General features: G+C 35.1%; 4 protein-coding genes and 1 long non-coding RNA gene across 10 annotated transcripts; 3 read left to right on the plus strand and 2 right to left on the minus strand.

Annotated features, from left to right (window-relative positions):
• Positions 1–1,937: 1,937 nt before the first annotated feature.
• Positions 1,938–3,955, plus strand: LOC131637510 (uncharacterized). Its single transcript, XR_009294352.1, has 2 exons — positions 1,938–2,363; positions 3,693–3,955. It is a non-coding gene; the product is annotated as an uncharacterized LOC131637510 (long non-coding RNA).
• A 2,169-nt stretch (positions 3,956–6,124) lies between these two features.
• LOC131637518 (uncharacterized) lies at positions 6,125–8,647 on the minus strand. Its single transcript, XM_058908108.1, has 11 exons — positions 8,510–8,647; positions 8,283–8,426; positions 7,989–8,107; positions 7,783–7,910; positions 7,598–7,688; positions 7,408–7,525; positions 7,123–7,280; positions 6,902–7,022; positions 6,749–6,820; positions 6,370–6,429; positions 6,125–6,289 (listed from the first exon to the last, which is right to left on the minus strand). The coding sequence occupies exons 1-11, from the start codon at positions 8,645–8,647 to the stop codon at positions 6,125–6,127; spliced, it is 1,314 nt and encodes a 437-aa protein (XP_058764091.1).
• Positions 8,648–9,032: 385 nt separating this feature from the next.
• Positions 9,033–13,598, plus strand: LOC131637528 (UPF0161 protein At3g09310-like). 6 transcript variants are annotated; one of them, XR_009294353.1, is made up of 6 exons: positions 9,033–9,275; positions 9,351–9,410; positions 9,589–9,729; positions 9,819–9,914; positions 10,027–10,137; positions 11,431–13,598. XR_009294353.1 is itself a non-coding variant. In XM_058908120.1 (5 exons), the coding sequence occupies exons 1-4, from the start codon at positions 9,083–9,085 to the stop codon at positions 9,884–9,886; spliced, it is 462 nt and encodes a 153-aa protein (XP_058764103.1). In that variant the 5' UTR covers positions 9,033–9,082; the 3' UTR covers positions 9,887–9,914; positions 11,431–13,598. The 6 variants fall into 6 exon arrangements, 3 of the variants coding, with proteins under 3 accessions (XP_058764103.1, XP_058764102.1, XP_058764104.1); XR_009294354.1 differs by having other exon boundaries at positions 13,303–13,598; XR_009294355.1 differs by having other exon boundaries at positions 9,819–9,899.
• Positions 11,603–12,223, plus strand: LOC131637519 (uncharacterized). Its single transcript, XM_058908109.1, has one exon. The coding sequence runs from the start codon at positions 11,603–11,605 to the stop codon at positions 12,221–12,223; it is 621 nt and encodes a 206-aa protein (XP_058764092.1).
• On the minus strand, positions 12,450–14,736 carry LOC131637527 (uncharacterized). Its single transcript, XM_058908117.1, has 9 exons — positions 14,587–14,736; positions 14,337–14,402; positions 14,175–14,240; positions 13,989–14,086; positions 13,847–13,884; positions 13,661–13,748; positions 13,216–13,551; positions 13,058–13,123; positions 12,450–12,778 (listed from the first exon to the last, which is right to left on the minus strand). Exons 1-9 carry the CDS (start codon positions 14,642–14,644, stop codon positions 12,626–12,628), a joined length of 969 nt encoding a protein of 322 aa, XP_058764100.1. The 5' UTR covers positions 14,645–14,736; the 3' UTR covers positions 12,450–12,625.
• Between the last annotated feature and the right edge of the window lie 1,269 nt (positions 14,737–16,005).

Below are 16,005 nucleotides of genomic sequence, written 5' to 3' on the forward strand. Positions count from 1 at the left end.
CCTTATAACTATTGTGTGTGTTAAATGTATTTAATTTAATTTATATAGGTTAATTATAATATTTTATTTGATGTATGTGTTACTATTTTAAAAACACTTTAAGTAAAAACTAATATTATAAGTAAATAGAAACTGAACAGTTAACCCACTTTCTACATGTACAAAGTACTTGTTTTCTCTTGCACTGAATAGAAGTTTAGCATTGCAACTGGTTGTCAGTTAGGGTTTTCTACAATGGCATCTTCACACGGAGGTTCTTCTGTGCGGATTCCTTCTGATGATGATAATGATTTCAGGTATGAGCAGTTAGTTCTATTTCACTTTTGTATTGGTGTACAAAATAGGGTCTATTGTTACACAAAATATGGTAGTGTGGTAATAACAGTTATAAGCAGTTAGCGATGGGTGAAGTATCAATATAGTTTAATGTTGTATTATGTGTGATATTTGTCCAAAAATCAAATTCCAGTTGTCGCACGCTCGCGAAAAATGAACAGAGTCGCCACCAATATATTTATCCCATAAGGGAAAGGAATATCAGAAAACCTAACAAAGGAAGGAACAGGGTCTTGCGACCAGAGAATCTAGGTACGGGAGTCGGTTACGCAAGGGGAAGGTATTAGCACCCCTCACGCCCATCGTACTCGATGGTATCCACCTATGTTTGTTTCTATCTAAAGGGTGTGTACTATGTCTACCTATATGCGAATGAATGCAAAAAGAAATACGGGGAAAAGAAGGAAATATTTACAAATGTGCTCGTTCAAGCCCCGCGACTCGATGCCTACGTATCCTTTTCAGGAATCAGAGCGCCGTAGTTCGGCTCAAGATTTTCTGTTTGTTTTTGTGTTTTTTAGTTGGGCGGAGTTAACGCTCGCGCTCTTGCATAAGGGGACAGCCTAGGATGCAATAGAGCGGAGATAACAATGCCCTTAAGAAAGGAGAGAAGAGTGAGAGTTTGAGTGTTTCGAGGAAATCCCTAAGGCAAGGGAAACTCGAGTTACTCTTTGGTTTGTGTCTTTTAGAATTTGGGAACTTACGCCCGAATGGTTCCCTAAAGCAAGGGAGATCCAAGCACTCGAATGATTCCCTAAAGCAAGGGAGATTCAAGCTTCCATTCCCTTTTTAATGATTTTCACTTTTTTACTAATGTTTTTTGAGTGTTTTCTTTGTATTTTTTAAAGGGGATTTTATTTGAATATTTGTTAGATGTTTTAGTGTTGTAAAAGAAAAAGAAACTAGCCTAAGTATGAAGGGAATTTCTACCTAATGTTGTCATGGTTTCTACCTAAAGGTTAGGAATGAAGGAAGATGAAAATTAAAGTCACATTAGAAGTCATAAGTAAGATACATGAGCAAAATTGAGTAAGGATACAATGGTACAAAATTATACACAAGCATGTAATGACAAGTCAAGAATATAGAACAAAAATGAACCGAAAATACTACTATTTTTTATGAGTTTTTATTGTTAACAAATCCTAAAAATCTAACAATTAATTTCCAAACAAAACACCTAAAATCTAATTAGAAAATGATGAATTTTATTATGTTTTTATTATCTAAAAATGTATTGTAAAGTAAACCTAAAATCTACATGTTTTAATGGAATTAGGGGGTGAGAACTGAAATGGAGGTGGTGAGTAGCAAGGGCGCAGGGCCCAGTCTGAGTTCAGCCCAATAGTTTTTGTAGCAAACAAGGAAAAGAGAAAAGGAGAGTGTACGGGCCTGGTGGGGGGTATGCCAGCAAATTGGCGCAGGCCCAAAGGGCATTTTGTTCAAAGAAAAAAACAAGTGAGAGTATGGGCCTATGGGGGGTGGGATCAGTAGTTACGGTGAAGGCCCAAGTTGATTCATTCAATTATCAGAAAATAAAACAAAAATAAAAAAATAAATGAAGGAAACGGTGCGTTTCATGCATATGGGGTTAGGGTCAATGTGTGACGTTACAGATTCATCATTTTCTCAGACTCACTTCTCTTTCTCCCTCTCGTATGCGATTTCCGGCGGAAACACCACCGCCCTCGCCGCCGCGAAACGACCTTGTATCAGTAACCCTCTAACATGAGCCTACCCTAAAATCACGCTCTGAGTTCAATTACGTCCACAGATTACACAGAAAGTCCCTCATTTGGCCGGATCATAGAATTCCCTCACGAAACCCTAAGTTCTAGAAACTCAAATTAAATGGAGACAGCGATCGGGAATACATCAAGACCTTGGGGAAGATGATCAGAGAACACAAATACATCGGATACAACCGCAAGAAAATCGAAGAAAGGTTGAAAAATTACTTACCTGCCGGAGAACGGTCCGGCGCCTCTTCTAGCGAATTTGGCGAAATAAACGCAGAACGATGTCGAGTAAGTCTCCGATTCCTTAGTCTCTTTCCTTTACGAATCCTTCTTCTTCTTCTTTTGTTTTGATTTTTCTGTTGCGATTTTTGCTGTGCGTGTCTGGTTGTTGTTGATGTTGACGTGAGAGTGGGAATGGAGAGGGGCTAAGCACAAGCTTGCCAAAGCTCTAATGATGAGCTTTAACAGCCTTATGGATGTGCGTGTGGTGATGGTGTGATGGAGATTTTGCTCGATTGAAGGAGTTTCAGAGGTTGAAACTCCAACGATGGTGACAATGAGCTTTGGTGAAGGTGAGGGAGAGAGATGAATGGTGGAAATGGCGTGAAGAACTCAATTGTGGAGGGAAGAGGAGTTTATATAAGGATGAGAGGTTGACTGATTCAGTTAGAGGAGAGTGATTTAGGACCCTTGGATCTGAAGTCAGTTAGGAGAATTGGAGGGTGAGGATTGGGCGATTAGGAATTAGTTATAGTAGTTATGATTCTGTTATTTCTAGTTTTGTAGTTTAGTATGGAAAGTTAGTTGGTTAGAAACTGTTATGGAATCTGTTGAATCTGTTAGAGGTTTGTTTTCTGTTATAACTAATTTTTTGTTATGCCGATAGTAATTAGTTACAAAACTGTTAGTTAGTTATGGTTTATGAAAGGTTAGTTATAGAAGTTGGAAGTTGTTAATTAGGTCAAGGTGAGCTGGCAGTTAGTTTGTGAGCTTTGGAGGGAAGTTAATGATTTGAATGTGGCTTTCTCTTTTTTGTATTGATGCAGATTGGTATATACAGGATGGTGATGTGTGTGTTGTAACTGAAGATCGGGCAACCATTCACGTTGCAGCAACTTCATGGTCTCTAGTAATAGCATGATGTAATTGACCTCTGAGACCTCAGTAGATAAGTCAGTCCTGGCAGCCGATTCGATATCATGGTTGTGTCGTTTTAAAGAGTTTAGATCATGTGGTATGGACTGAATATGGACTGTTATTATTGTTAGAAATTCTGTTAGTTAATTGGTTAAAAAAGGGGAGCTGTTAGAGATTAATTTAGGACAAGGAACTTGGCTTTTATATGTCTTGGTTCAGGTTGATTGACAATTGTAGGAAATGGTATGGCTGCAAGTTCTGGGTATTTTTGTAATGTTTTGACCGAGCTTTTCTCTCTTTTTGTACTGAATTGATACAGGGCTAGAATTGTGCAAACATGGTTTTGTATTGTGAATTTGATGATGCTTTTGTTGTATATGCTGCTTTTGACAATTATTCAGGAGTTTCTAAAAACTGTTAGTTTGTTAGGTTTGGGATATATGTGATGGTTCTGAACTGGATTTTCCTTCATGTGTGCAGGTTTGCTATTGTTCCTGAATCACGAAGGAAACAGGAACCATGTTTGGAAACTCTTAGAAGCTTTGTTGGACATGGAGCAAAATGAAGATCAAAAGGAAATGGGTTGATTGAAGATTTAAGAAGAGATGGGTTTTAGGGGGTCAACTGTGTTTTTTTTGTAGAATATTATGTAATGATTTTCTTTGTTTTGTAATAGGATGATGGTTGGATAGTGTAACGAACAAAACTTTTTCTCTTTGAGTGAATTCCCATATTTTTCTGAATTTGAACTTTTCATGCGTCGGTGTTTGATATTCAATATGATCCTAATGTATCTCAAAAGAAAGCGATCATAGTCCATCTTGAATGAGGAAGTCAACATGACTTGGTCAACAAAATCAACATTCCAAGGTTGACTTGTTTATGAAAAGTCAACTTATGCCCAATGAGATCATCTTTAATTTTCCTTCTTTTTCCAAATTTAAATGATCAATTATTCCTTTACTTCTCTCAATGCTTGATATCAACAGAACTTGCACTTCAAACTAACCATTAATCCCATGTCTTGTGTTAGAAGAAACAAAACTCGAACAATAACTTTTGCCAAGACCTAAGTGAAACTTCCAATTGCTTCATGACCCTTGATCCTATATTTTTAGATGTCTTATTAAATGGATGAATGCAAAGTTTATGCAAATGACCTAATGGAGAGTATGTACATGAATGCAAAGCCTAAGCCAGTTAGAAATAAAGGGGTAGGACAAATTTGGGGTATGACACCAGTGAATGGCTATTGGGGTTTTTTATTGTGGGATTATATAGTTAGTTTTTGTTTTATCCAGTCTGTGTGGATCCCGTGCTTGCTCGGTATATAAATATTGATTAGTAAAGAATGCCTCATATGTGGGTGGTTTTTAATCCATATTTGATGTTGGAACAGCAATGATCAGGCAATGGAAATCATAGGAGAATTGGTAAAGGAAACAGGGTATGATCCCAAGATGGAAAGAAAACGCAGGAACAAACAGCGCGATGTAATCCTTGGTAGTGTTGTGTCGAATATTGATGTTGGTACACAAAATAGCGCAGATGTTAAAAGCAATCACAATGCAGGACCTACACAGCAGAGGGTAAGAAAGGAAGGCGTAAAGTGGGGAAAAAATAAAAGGTCGAAACAGACATTACTGTAGACCGTTCTACAGGTGCTCAAATTTTTTCTGGAACACTCATGTTACAAATGCTAAATCTACACAGCAGAATGTAATGGTAAGGAGACATTTGAATATGATCATCATGTTATTGAAAATATAAATAGTGTATAATGTTAATAGTTTCTTTATTTCCTGTATGCAGCATTTCCCTAAGGAAATCGCAAAAAGATGCCTCCGTCGCTTTCAAGATGAAATTAACGTGCTGGATGTGAGGACGAAGAACATTGTTACCTGTCAGGTCCACAAAGCTAATAGAAAGGGAATACCCCAGCTATATGAAAAGTACATGGCCCTGGGATGGTACGAATTTGCCAAATCTCTTAACCTGCGTAATGGGGATACAATAGTGTGGAGTATGCTGCGATTCTCTCCGTATATCTACGTGAAGGTTGAAAGACAATGAATTAACTGTTGTTATCAGCTAACCTTGTACTATAGCTGAATTTTAATGGTTATATTATATGTTGGGAATGTTTTTTTGGTATAGTGGGTTTTATATATTCTACTGCATGTTATTTTGTAAGCACCTTAGCCAAAATGGGAACATACTAATATTTTGTCTATTTGAAGATCTAATGTATAATCGTTTTCGGGACAAACTTTTGAAGTTCTCCTATTATGTAGTTTTAATCCCCTCTGATATGTTGTTAGTTAAAATGTAATCTGTCACATAATATTGTATCAGCATTATACTAAGATCAGTCATAAAATTATTTATTGATAGTTAACATAGTTAAATGTTTAAAGTTTTGGTGTTTCTTTGTGAGGCACAATCAATGTTTCATCATACAATGTAATGAAAGAATGCTTAGGTTCTGTAAATACAAACAAACCGTTCTTCGCGACATACATTATTTTAACTACATGCAGTAGAATATTCATTAGTATATCACGGTCAACATCAGATCATTATGTAAAGTTTATATTGTTGAAATAATAAAAAAGCAAGGCCACGTTATAAGAAGTACATATAATATGTAGTAGAAGTTGAATCATTTGAATCAAAATGATTGATAATAGTATATATAATATGTAGTAGAAGTTGAATCATTTGAATATAATATGACACACAAACCCTAGACATCCTTAAATCAAAATGAACATAACAGAAGCACATAGCCAGTATTCATGCACTATTTATTACAGAAAACCAAATCACACACATGTTTAAAAGCAAAGGAAACTAACATCCAGTTTTTATAACAAAGACATAAGAAAAACACACACTAAATAACAATAGATCTAATCAATCTTCTCCATTTTAATTATCTTCTTCAGCTTGTTTGATGACAGTTCTCCATCATGTAATCCGTCCAAATCAGTGGATTCACTTGATGCACCAGCAAAATGCATCTTGCCAGCAGGTGTGACAGCATCAGGCTTGTGCTCAGATGTAATTTCCAGGTCCTGCAAGATAATGATGAAGAGTGTTAGTCAGGAATATTGATATAAATGTAAGGAGGTAAGTGTGTTGCATTGAAACTCACCGTAACCAATTCACAGTCTTCATTGGCATATGTTTTAGCCTCATCAACACTCTCTTTAATCTATATATAGTTTAACACAGTTTTCAGTATAATATAATCACAGGAAAAGCAAAAAAAGGCATACACAGTTTAAAATTTCTACCTCCAGAGTCTCAGGTATTACAGTTTGGATTGGAATAGGTTCCTTGAGAGTTTAAAAAACAAAATCAAAATCAGTCGAAAGATTGTTATAATAGCAAGTCCTCTTTAATAAAACGAATGACAGTTTATAAGAGCTGACCTCATTCGTTCCCCACTTTTCCTTAAGTTGCTAGATAATAGGATCATTTTTTATAATCATAATGACGGAACAGTTCTTCCAGCGTGGATGCCACTTAACCTTCATAGCCATTTCCAACTTCAACAACTGATCAAGTGCTAACGGGAAGTCCAATGGATCAGTAATTCCAGCCTATTTAAAGAACCGGCTGTATTAGTGTACGCAGAGTATTGGAAAGTACATTCTAATTCGTGAGCAGAATATAAATATAACCTGAATCATAGTGTTACGAAGTTGGGATGCAGATAAACCCAAGAGCATTTCACATTCTCTGTTCCAGAACACAAAATTGCAGCTTTTGCCCCCATGAGTAACCTCAATCTCAATCTTATACCTGAAACATCATAAAAAGTCGCTCCATTAAAAAAGCAGACAACATAGAAACGACACAAACATGACAGAAACAACATAGATTAGGTGAGAACAACTAAAACCTAAGGACTTCAGCCATGGTTTCATGACCAGCTTCAAACTCAAATGGGGGGCTGTCTCCACGCGCTATAGATTGACACATATGACAGGCACGATAGTACCACCCAAATGGAGACGCGACTAATAATTTTGTTGTAGCGACAATAGCACAAAATGTAATCTGGACAAAGAGTAGTCAATATCAGAAATTTGGTTCACAATAAATGATGAGGTTATAATTATAATATGGAATGATAGTAAGACATACATCCGTAAGTTGAATAATCTCAGCAATAGGTAAAACGAACAGCCTTTGAGAACAATTTTTGCACAGGAGTCAGCTGTTGATTTTCAGAACTCTGGCAGGATAATTGGGAATTCCCTCCGAGTTGATCAGACAGGGTTACCCTGCTCTCCTCAGGCATTCTGCAGATCATGGATCATTATCAAAGTCATGAATAAAATAATTGCACATAATGGATGATACTAACAACATACCTATCAATAAAGTCTTTCATGACAGGAAAATCAGCATCAACACATAAAAGGGTCACAGTGTAGGTGTTTGTCACAGACAGAGGATACTTTCCTGCAAATTCAAATTATACCTTGTCAATGGTTTTATCACAGATTTTGTAGTTTTAGTATTAATTTCAAATGATTTAAATAAGTCATGAAATAACCTTCTTCTTTCACTTTGGCATACTGAAGCAACACAACTGTAGGGAGTGATGCAGCAACCCTAACTTTGTTAAACCTGATGAACTGATCCGCGTATGATTCCCACAGAGTACAGTTCAACATGTTGTTGCTAAAACATGATCACAACACATTAGGGTATATCACATGATTCTACTATCAGGGAGTCTTATATATAACAAAAACAAACCCGTGGTCACGCAACATCATGCTAATTTGCTGCTTCTTTGCGCCCGACTCAGTCTGTGCATAACCAATACTATCCACCATTCCAATGACATCTGAAAGAAATATATTAATTTCACACGGCTAAAAGGCATGAAAACATGAGATAATAAAACATCCAAAAACTATACTCACGAATCAGGACATGTTTGTCAAACTTCCCTGTTATGATGTCTGGAAAACTTGTAAAATAAATCGATTTCGGGGATATCTCATGTTTGTCTTCATCAAGAACAGACGTTCCAGCAGTAAACTTTACCATATATTTGTGTCCTGATGCCTTGAATGCCAGAACATAAGGCACCACCTTAAAATTAGATACAGTATAAGTATGCCCTAATATGCATTTTTCGGTGAACACCGACACATGTGGTGCTGGAACAACAACATAAATATCATCTCCCTGCGCCAGAAACCAAAAAATGTTCCAAATTATATAAACATACGTAAATGATAAACATGCCGAAACAGAAACAGGGTAATCACCAATTTGTCAACAAAGATCATTTCAAAATGTTCCTTGTTGTTAGACACAACATTCCATCTGTGGTGAATTCTAACAACAATCTTCCAAAGCTCTTTTCCATTGTTGATCTCTGCTATTCTCTCAACAGGCCTAGACATGATCATGCAAATTCACACTGCACTGAATTATAACCGCGGAAGTTAGAAAGCATGGAAAGAGAAGAATGAAAGTGTCTGATAAATAGGCAAGCCATTTAAACAGGTCATTATTGCGCATTGTGCAGTTTGGAACGTGGATAGGCACAGAATGATGAACAATGCGTAACTGCAACATCATGAGAAGCTGGGAGGGTGAAACTTCCACAGTAATAACCGCCACAGCCCACCATGCAGAGTGAATGATGAGAGAATGATGTTTAACTGCCGATGCTGATGTGGAATTATGAGGGAACAAATGTTAATGTGGAAGGCCTAAGAATTGAACAAATGGTAGACTCTTCTTATATGATAGATTTAGTTTAAAAAAATTGTCTAATTCAAATAATTCAAGGGTGCGAGGTATAATTTGAAAGGGGCAAAAATCTTCCAAATTCTATGGCGACAGTTGTTTTCCCTCTCATTCTCAATACTTCCACAACTCCCTCCCAATTCACCTTCCAATCTAACAAAATTCCAAACCCTAATTTCACTTCTCTCAATTTCAATTTCAACAAACCCTTATCATCACGTTCCACCCCTTCCCTTCGCGCAACACACAATGATTCCAACAACCATGAAACTCTTCAAGGTTACATCTCTTTCTACCTCCTTGCTAATCTATTTTTCTAATTTAACAATTTCATATTCCCATTTTCATCATCAGATGCCGAAGTTGACAATTTGGGAGTTAAAGCTGCTCTTTCCATTTTGAGATTCTACAAAAGTAAGCTTTTTTGCTTTTTCCTTTCATCAATTTTCTAGTAAATTATGGAACTTTAGGGGAAAAACCAATTCACAATCCCAAATATTAGTTGAATGCTGTTATGGGATTTTTTTTTTCTTCAGTAATAGACAAATGTTACTTGTCATTATGTCTTGATTTTGTTCATGTATATATGTAGGGGAAATTTCGCCAATCTTGCCGAGGAGCTGTCGTTACGTTCCAACTTGCAGTGAGTATTCCATGGAGGCATATAAGAGGTATGGTGTTTTGAAGGGTACAACTTTGACCGTGTGCCGTCTCTGTCGTTGCAATCCTCTTGGTAATTTACCAATAACTTTGAATTGGCTTATCTGCATAGTTATGATTTTAGTTTTGAAGAGTATTATTAATTTCCTTATACAAATTCAGGTGGGTCTGGATTTGATCCTCCAAGATGGTTTGGTGAGATTAGACAAGGGGAAGAACTTGACGATTGATTATTTTCTAGTGGCATATTTTGAATCGGTAAGCACTGCAAACTGAGCATTTTATAAACTGAGTTCATTGATATGCTAACTTATACTGCGGGCTCTTAGTTGTTTTTCCATCTGGTTTCTTGTGTCATTTGGTTTCTTAGATCTTACCACATCAGATAAATTAGATCAGGGAGAATGATAGCGGAGGTTGGACTATTATTGACGATGATCAAATTAAATGTCTTTATATTTGTACTGCAAAAGAAAATACGGTATGAAACAGTGAACTTCTCTGTTCATCTTTCAATATCCTATGCTTGTATTCAACAACCACCTTTTTCAGTCCATTATGGGAGTTCATCTACCTAAGAAATATGTCTTATATTGGCCATGCGGATTATACTGAGACACATAATTGGTTTAGAGTGCCTCATATTATAGGAATATTAAAAATGCTATGTTTTTATCACTTTTTTTATTGTGTGAAATCCCACATTGGCCCCGCTAAATAAACTGGGCCTGTATTGCGCTAACATGAAATTTTAGTTTTCACCCAATAATTGATTGTGTTGAGAAAGTATCAACAAGGGCGTTACAAGCATTTCTCTTTACTCACACTACTAGCAATTAGGATTTGATAGGTTGTGCTTGAAAGAAACGTGAGAATGAGTACTTCTTAGTACCGGTTAATTACTTGTTGTTCTTTTTGCTTCCAATTCTACTTTAAGTTCCACAAATTCTCGTGAAATGGCATCCACCACTTCTTAGATAAACCTAAGTCTCCCCATTTAAATACGATAAGACTTGAAAAAAGTTTATAAAAAGTGACACTCCGCAACATACAAGCCGGTTTTGTAATGATGAATTAAGCCTAATATCTATTATATAATATAATATAAGAGTTTATCTAGTCGGACCACCTACCGTATTATCCACTTATCAAATCCTATAGTGTTGAGCGTGAAGGGTGTCTCAAAAAGGACATAACTCCTAGATTGAAAAGAGATAGGGCCAGAAAAATGTTCATAAAAGTGGAATCTCTCACCTTACAAACAAGTTTTGTAAAGATGAGTTAGGCTCAACTTTAAACCTACTAATATAAAATAGTAACGTACCAATAATTACTTGATTCACCTGAAAATTGCAAGAATCAGAAAGGATGATTGGAAGGCTGTGTTGTGGCAGTATGTTAAAAACTTGGGTTCAAACAGGGAATGGAGGGATTTGCTATAGTTGACGAGTCCAGAAATAAGATCTTCACTTCTTGCAAAGTCATATTCCATGACTTGCAATTTCCATTCCATAATACAGCAGCAGCCGACCTTCACCTATTCATAACCCTCCTATCTACCTTGATGAGCCATTCATATTGGAATCAGTTTATCCTTCACCTGAATTTAGAAGTCACCCAGCAAATATTTCTCAGCTTATCTCCAATCCATGACTATATATGCTAGTTATCCACTGCAATCCCTCTTTCAAAATTATTGTCCAATCACCACATTTCCTTTCTTCGCCTCAAATACTGTCCCTTTCCATTAAGATTGAACCCTGTTTGTATGCAGAGGCCAGAAAATTTTGCAGCTGGAAGAAGGCTATGCAATGTGAGTTAGATGCATTTATCCGCAATGAGACTAAGTTTTGTTGATTTGCCTCCTGGTATTGGTAACAAATAGGTTTACCAATACCTTGACTTATGAGGTGAAGGTTCATGATAGCTGGATGTTCAGGGGCATTATGAAGCAAAGAGATAAGATTGGTACTGTGCAACATGACTGGAACAAAGCTGTGCTTTTGGGGAAATTCAGAATTACTACTTTCTACAACCTACTGAATGATGATGGCCATTGTGTTCCTTGGCATAGCATGATTCAACACAAGGCTAGACCTAGAGCTATAGTGTGTCTTTGGATGGCTTGTCATGGTAAATTACCCACAAGGGAGAGGTTGAGGAGATTTGGCATGATTCAAGTCAGTCACTGTGTGCTTTGTGGTATTGAGGAGGAATCACATGACCACTTATTTTTCAAATGCAGTAAAACTGAATCTATTTGGAAAGAAGTTCTAAACTGGATGGAGATGGATCATAGGCCCCAAGAATGGGCAAAGGAACTCGAGTGGTTGACCATAGCTACCAAGAAAAAGGGATGGAAAGCCTCCTTACTCAGCATGGGCATTGCTGAAACTGTTTACAACATTTGGAGAATGAGGAATAGTATATGTTTTAAAGATGATGTGGATAACACTTGTATATTTGATAGGATTAAAGAGTGCATTGATAGAATTAAAGATAGCATTGTATATAGGGCTTGCCATAGTACCAAATTGAGACATCATATTGCTAGGATAATGATGTAATTTTTGCTGTTTTTTGTCTTTAGGATGGTTGGATCTTTTAATGATCGCCATGGGCTTGTAAGGTTTTTGAATTAAATATCAATATATATTCTTTGATTAAAAAAAAAACAAATAGGTTTACAAAATCAAATGCTTTAGCGATCCATCTATTGAAAGATTTAAATCTAGTTTAGTCGCAATGAAATACAACATCAAAGTAGAGGGATGGGATTTGTTAGACACTTCCTTTACTGAATTCCATCTAGCAATTTATTTATAATATAGTACTACAACCAATATTATTCTCAACAATTTATTTAATCTAGCAATTTATTACAACATCTAAAAAACAAAAACTACATTTATTCCATCTAAAGTTGAGTAATCAGCTTCAGCTTCTTCTCAATGTTTTATGGGGCTTCCTTAAGCAGTTACTGTTGTCTCCTTAGCAAGGTTCCCAGTGTAAACCACTTCTGATTTCACGTCAGCCTCCCATAGATCTGGCACTGCTTCAGTAAGGTTATGGATGCTTTCCAATGCATAATCCGCACCTTGAACTTTTTGCGATGTACCGACCTGGATATTGCAGTCAATATGTAGTTCGTATAAGTTGTGACTCGTTAAAAGGCATCATATGATAGTTACTAGTTGTGTTGTTAAATAGAAGTTATAGCGATATAGCATATCCGAATCTGAATAGATTACTATTGATCCGAGATATGTTATTATGTAGTACAAAATGTTGTCAATTAGCGGCACTATAGCACAACTGCATAGCAGAATTTGTATAAATTGCTATTGTCTGCGATTGACAACATTGGTTTCTAGAGTCAAAGTCAGTTTCCAATGACTTACCAGCACAGTGTCAAGTCCCAATCGTTTTCCAGCTTGAACGTTGCGGACACTGTCTTCAAAGAACAACTGAAAATGACATATAGAACAAATGAAAAAAATAAGCAAGCAAAGAAAATAAAAAGGTACCAAAGTTAGACCGTAAAGGGCGATTTTCTTACAGTTTTATGTGGGTTAATATTGGCGATGTTGAGAGCCAATTCAATGGCTTTTTCTGACGGTTTGCAAACAACTGGTGTCTTTGGCAGGGTTCCGCTGGGATTTTCCTGAGCAAAATGGCTTATGATGTCAAAGATCTGAGAGTTTCTTGCTCTATTACTAGATGTCGGCTTAGTTGTGCTTGCTGAGCCTGCAAACTCATTGTCATCATCCTCAGAGACACCGCCCTTGTTAATTGGATTAAGGGTCTCGAAGCATATAATTCCTTCAAAGCAGTCTTCTAATCCAAGTATGTTTAGTGTCTTAAGAGCATGAACTTTGTCTGCATTTGTGAAGATCTATCGACAAAAACAACAGAAGCAATATTAATTGTCAGATTTTATTATACACCATCTTCTGCTACTTTATTCTACGAGTAAAAGGTCGTTTTGATTATAAACAATTTACAAGTTTCCTATAGGGCAGGCTCTTCAACATGTTCCTCAGAACCGGGTCCGGTTTCAGGTTCTCATAAGGTAATTTCCCATGAATGAAACTGCAAAGATAAACTCAATAATCATTTAAACCACTTCAAAAAACACAAACACATAAGCCTTTAGCAGTTTGAGAGTTACATGATAAAATGAAATGTACCTGTGATATTCATCCAAGTCAAAGTCATATCCAATTGCCTGAATGAAAATGAAACAATAAACAGGTTATAAGCATATTCAGAATTTCTAAGTGAAAACTTCATTCAACATGATAAGATAAAGACACTAGGTAATCATCATACCCTTAAACCAGATAGAGTTGTTCCATAGTTCTTGTAAAGGAGGTTGCATAAGTCATCAGTTTTACTTGGATCTATGCCAAGCTTTTCAACCATGTAGGCTGAGATCAATGAACCATTCATGTTAAAACGCGTTAATAATATTGAGAATAATGTGAAACAAGACAATTATTATGCAGAGTTGCTTACCTTTAAGATTTTTCAGAATTGCGACTGCAAGACCAGAACTGAGTGGATACAAAGTATCATCTAAATCTGCAGAACAATATCATATGTTACATATGTAACATACATGAACATGAAAACTTCAATTTAGTACTTGAAAATGTTATTAAATATTTCAATACTTACCAAAAAGAAGGCAATCATATTTTTGGTTTTTTGCAAAGCGGTCCTCATGCTCCATTTCCTTAAAACCTTATAGAACAAACAACAAAGTGAAAAACAGAAAATTGCATAACAAAGTGAGTTCATGATAATCATGGTTTGATATGTATTATACCTCAATTATTATCAAGTCAATGCTGATTGAAAATCAAATGAAGGAGAAAATATAAAAAAATGTCATGCATGTGAAATATGGCTGAAGCCATTAACTTACCAGAATGGTTGATGATTGGCAAGGGAAGAGAAGAAGAGATGCAAGATGATGTTTGCATGGTTCTTGAGTATACAATATGTATATGTAAGTAATTGCTCTTGAAGTACTTGTCTATTATGATCAACAATGAAACTCTTATATAGCAATTGTAAATTTCCTTATAAGAAAGTGGATTGTTTTTTTATTATTAAAAGTGTTTTTTTCTCCATGTATATATGGAAACAAAATCTGTTTTTCTTAAATTCCAATAAATGATAATCTATTTTCTTTTTATTCAAAAAAAGGAAATTAATTAATAAAAAGGAGAATATGCCATTTGTATTAGCAAAAATTGGATTTGTTATCTATTGCCACCTCACACAAATGGCAACTCTTTTATTTTTGGGAAGAAAACCATTGACAACCTATGAATATAGACATAATAACATTGTAAGTTAGGATTATACTATGTATACTCCATTGTCAAGTTGGTATTGAGGTAAAAATAGAACTTAATATAAATTGACTTCCAAAATAGAATTATTAATGACATGAATATCCTTCACATTTCATAAAATTTTGGATAATGACACCCTTTTTTTCTGGATAATTAAAACTACCATATTAAAGTCTTGACTCAAAATTTTTTATATTAAAAAATTATATACATTGTTTCTACTGGAACATTATATATTCATTGCTTTTGCATTTACAAAAAATTTAATGTAAATACATGCATTTGTTTTGAGTATGTACCTTTTTATTTTAACTTTAAAAAATAAAACAAATATAAGATTAAAACATAATTAAAATTTTTTAAATTTTTTTCATCTAAAAGGTTATTTAAAATAACTTTATATTTTAGTGATTTTTTGAAATTTTAATATTCAAAAAAAATTATAGCAAAATGATGAAATATGTAAAACAACATTTTAAGAAAAATATCTAAATTAATTTTTTATTTAAAACCTTTTTAGAAAAATATTGTAAAATATTTTTCAACAAAAATTGGCACACTATATAAATTATTTTAAAAAGAATTGAAACAAACGATCCATATATCAAATCATATGTTTTTAGTTTTGAATGAAATAATATGATACTATTTTGATAATGTTGTATCGCTCAACAATGTTTTATTAAATATAAATACTAATTATAAAATATATTTTGGATTAAAAATTTTATATTATATAGATTATTTTTATAAAATTTTACTAAAATTTAAAACTAGTTAATATATTATTGAAATAAATATAAGATAACAACATCAGTAAAAATAAATAATGGTATCTACATGTTCACGGGGGTGAAGGTTGAATGGTAGACTCTCTCTCCCACTTACATGACATGCATATTTGGTCCAAAGCTATGGTAGCCTATCCCACTCTATGACATGCACTTGGTCCAAAGCCATGATAAATACACATTCTTCATTAA

This window comes from Vicia villosa, unplaced genomic scaffold (assembly GCF_029867415.1).
Source record: "Vicia villosa cultivar HV-30 ecotype Madison, WI unplaced genomic scaffold, Vvil1.0 ctg.002018F_1_1, whole genome shotgun sequence".
NCBI classification, from domain to species: domain Eukaryota; kingdom Viridiplantae; phylum Streptophyta; class Magnoliopsida; order Fabales; family Fabaceae; genus Vicia; species Vicia villosa.

Coding starts and splice junctions, on each gene's coding strand:
- LOC131637519 (XM_058908109.1), top strand. CDS start 11,603: ATGAAGCAAAGAGATAAGATTGGTACTGTGCAACATGACTGGAACAAA.
- LOC131637518 (XM_058908108.1), bottom strand. CDS start 8,647: ATGTCTAGGCCTGTTGAGAGAATAGCAGAGATCAACAATGGAAAAGAG. Junction 8,108..8,282: donor CATCAGGACACAAATATATG/GTAAAGTTTACT, acceptor CATGCCTTTTAG/CCGTGTGAAATTAATATATT. Junction 6,821..6,901: donor TTCGTAACACTATGATTCAG/GTTATATTTATA, acceptor TTCTTTAAATAG/GCTGGAATTACTGATCCATT.
- LOC131637528 (XM_058908120.1), top strand. CDS start 9,083: ATGGCGACAGTTGTTTTCCCTCTCATTCTCAATACTTCCACAACTCCC. Junction 9,276..9,350: donor CAACCATGAAACTCTTCAAG/GTTACATCTCTT, acceptor TTTCATCATCAG/ATGCCGAAGTTGACAATTTG. Junction 9,730..9,818: donor CTGTCGTTGCAATCCTCTTG/GTAATTTACCAA, acceptor ATACAAATTCAG/GTGGGTCTGGATTTGATCCT.
- LOC131637527 (XM_058908117.1), bottom strand. CDS start 14,644: ATGCAAACATCATCTTGCATCTCTTCTTCTCTTCCCTTGCCAATCATC. Junction 14,241..14,336: donor ATATGATTGCCTTCTTTTTG/GTAAGTATTGAA, acceptor ATTGTTCTGCAG/ATTTAGATGATACTTTGTAT. Junction 14,087..14,174: donor AATTCTGAAAAATCTTAAAG/GTAAGCAACTCT, acceptor CATTGATCTCAG/CCTACATGGTTGAAAAGCTT.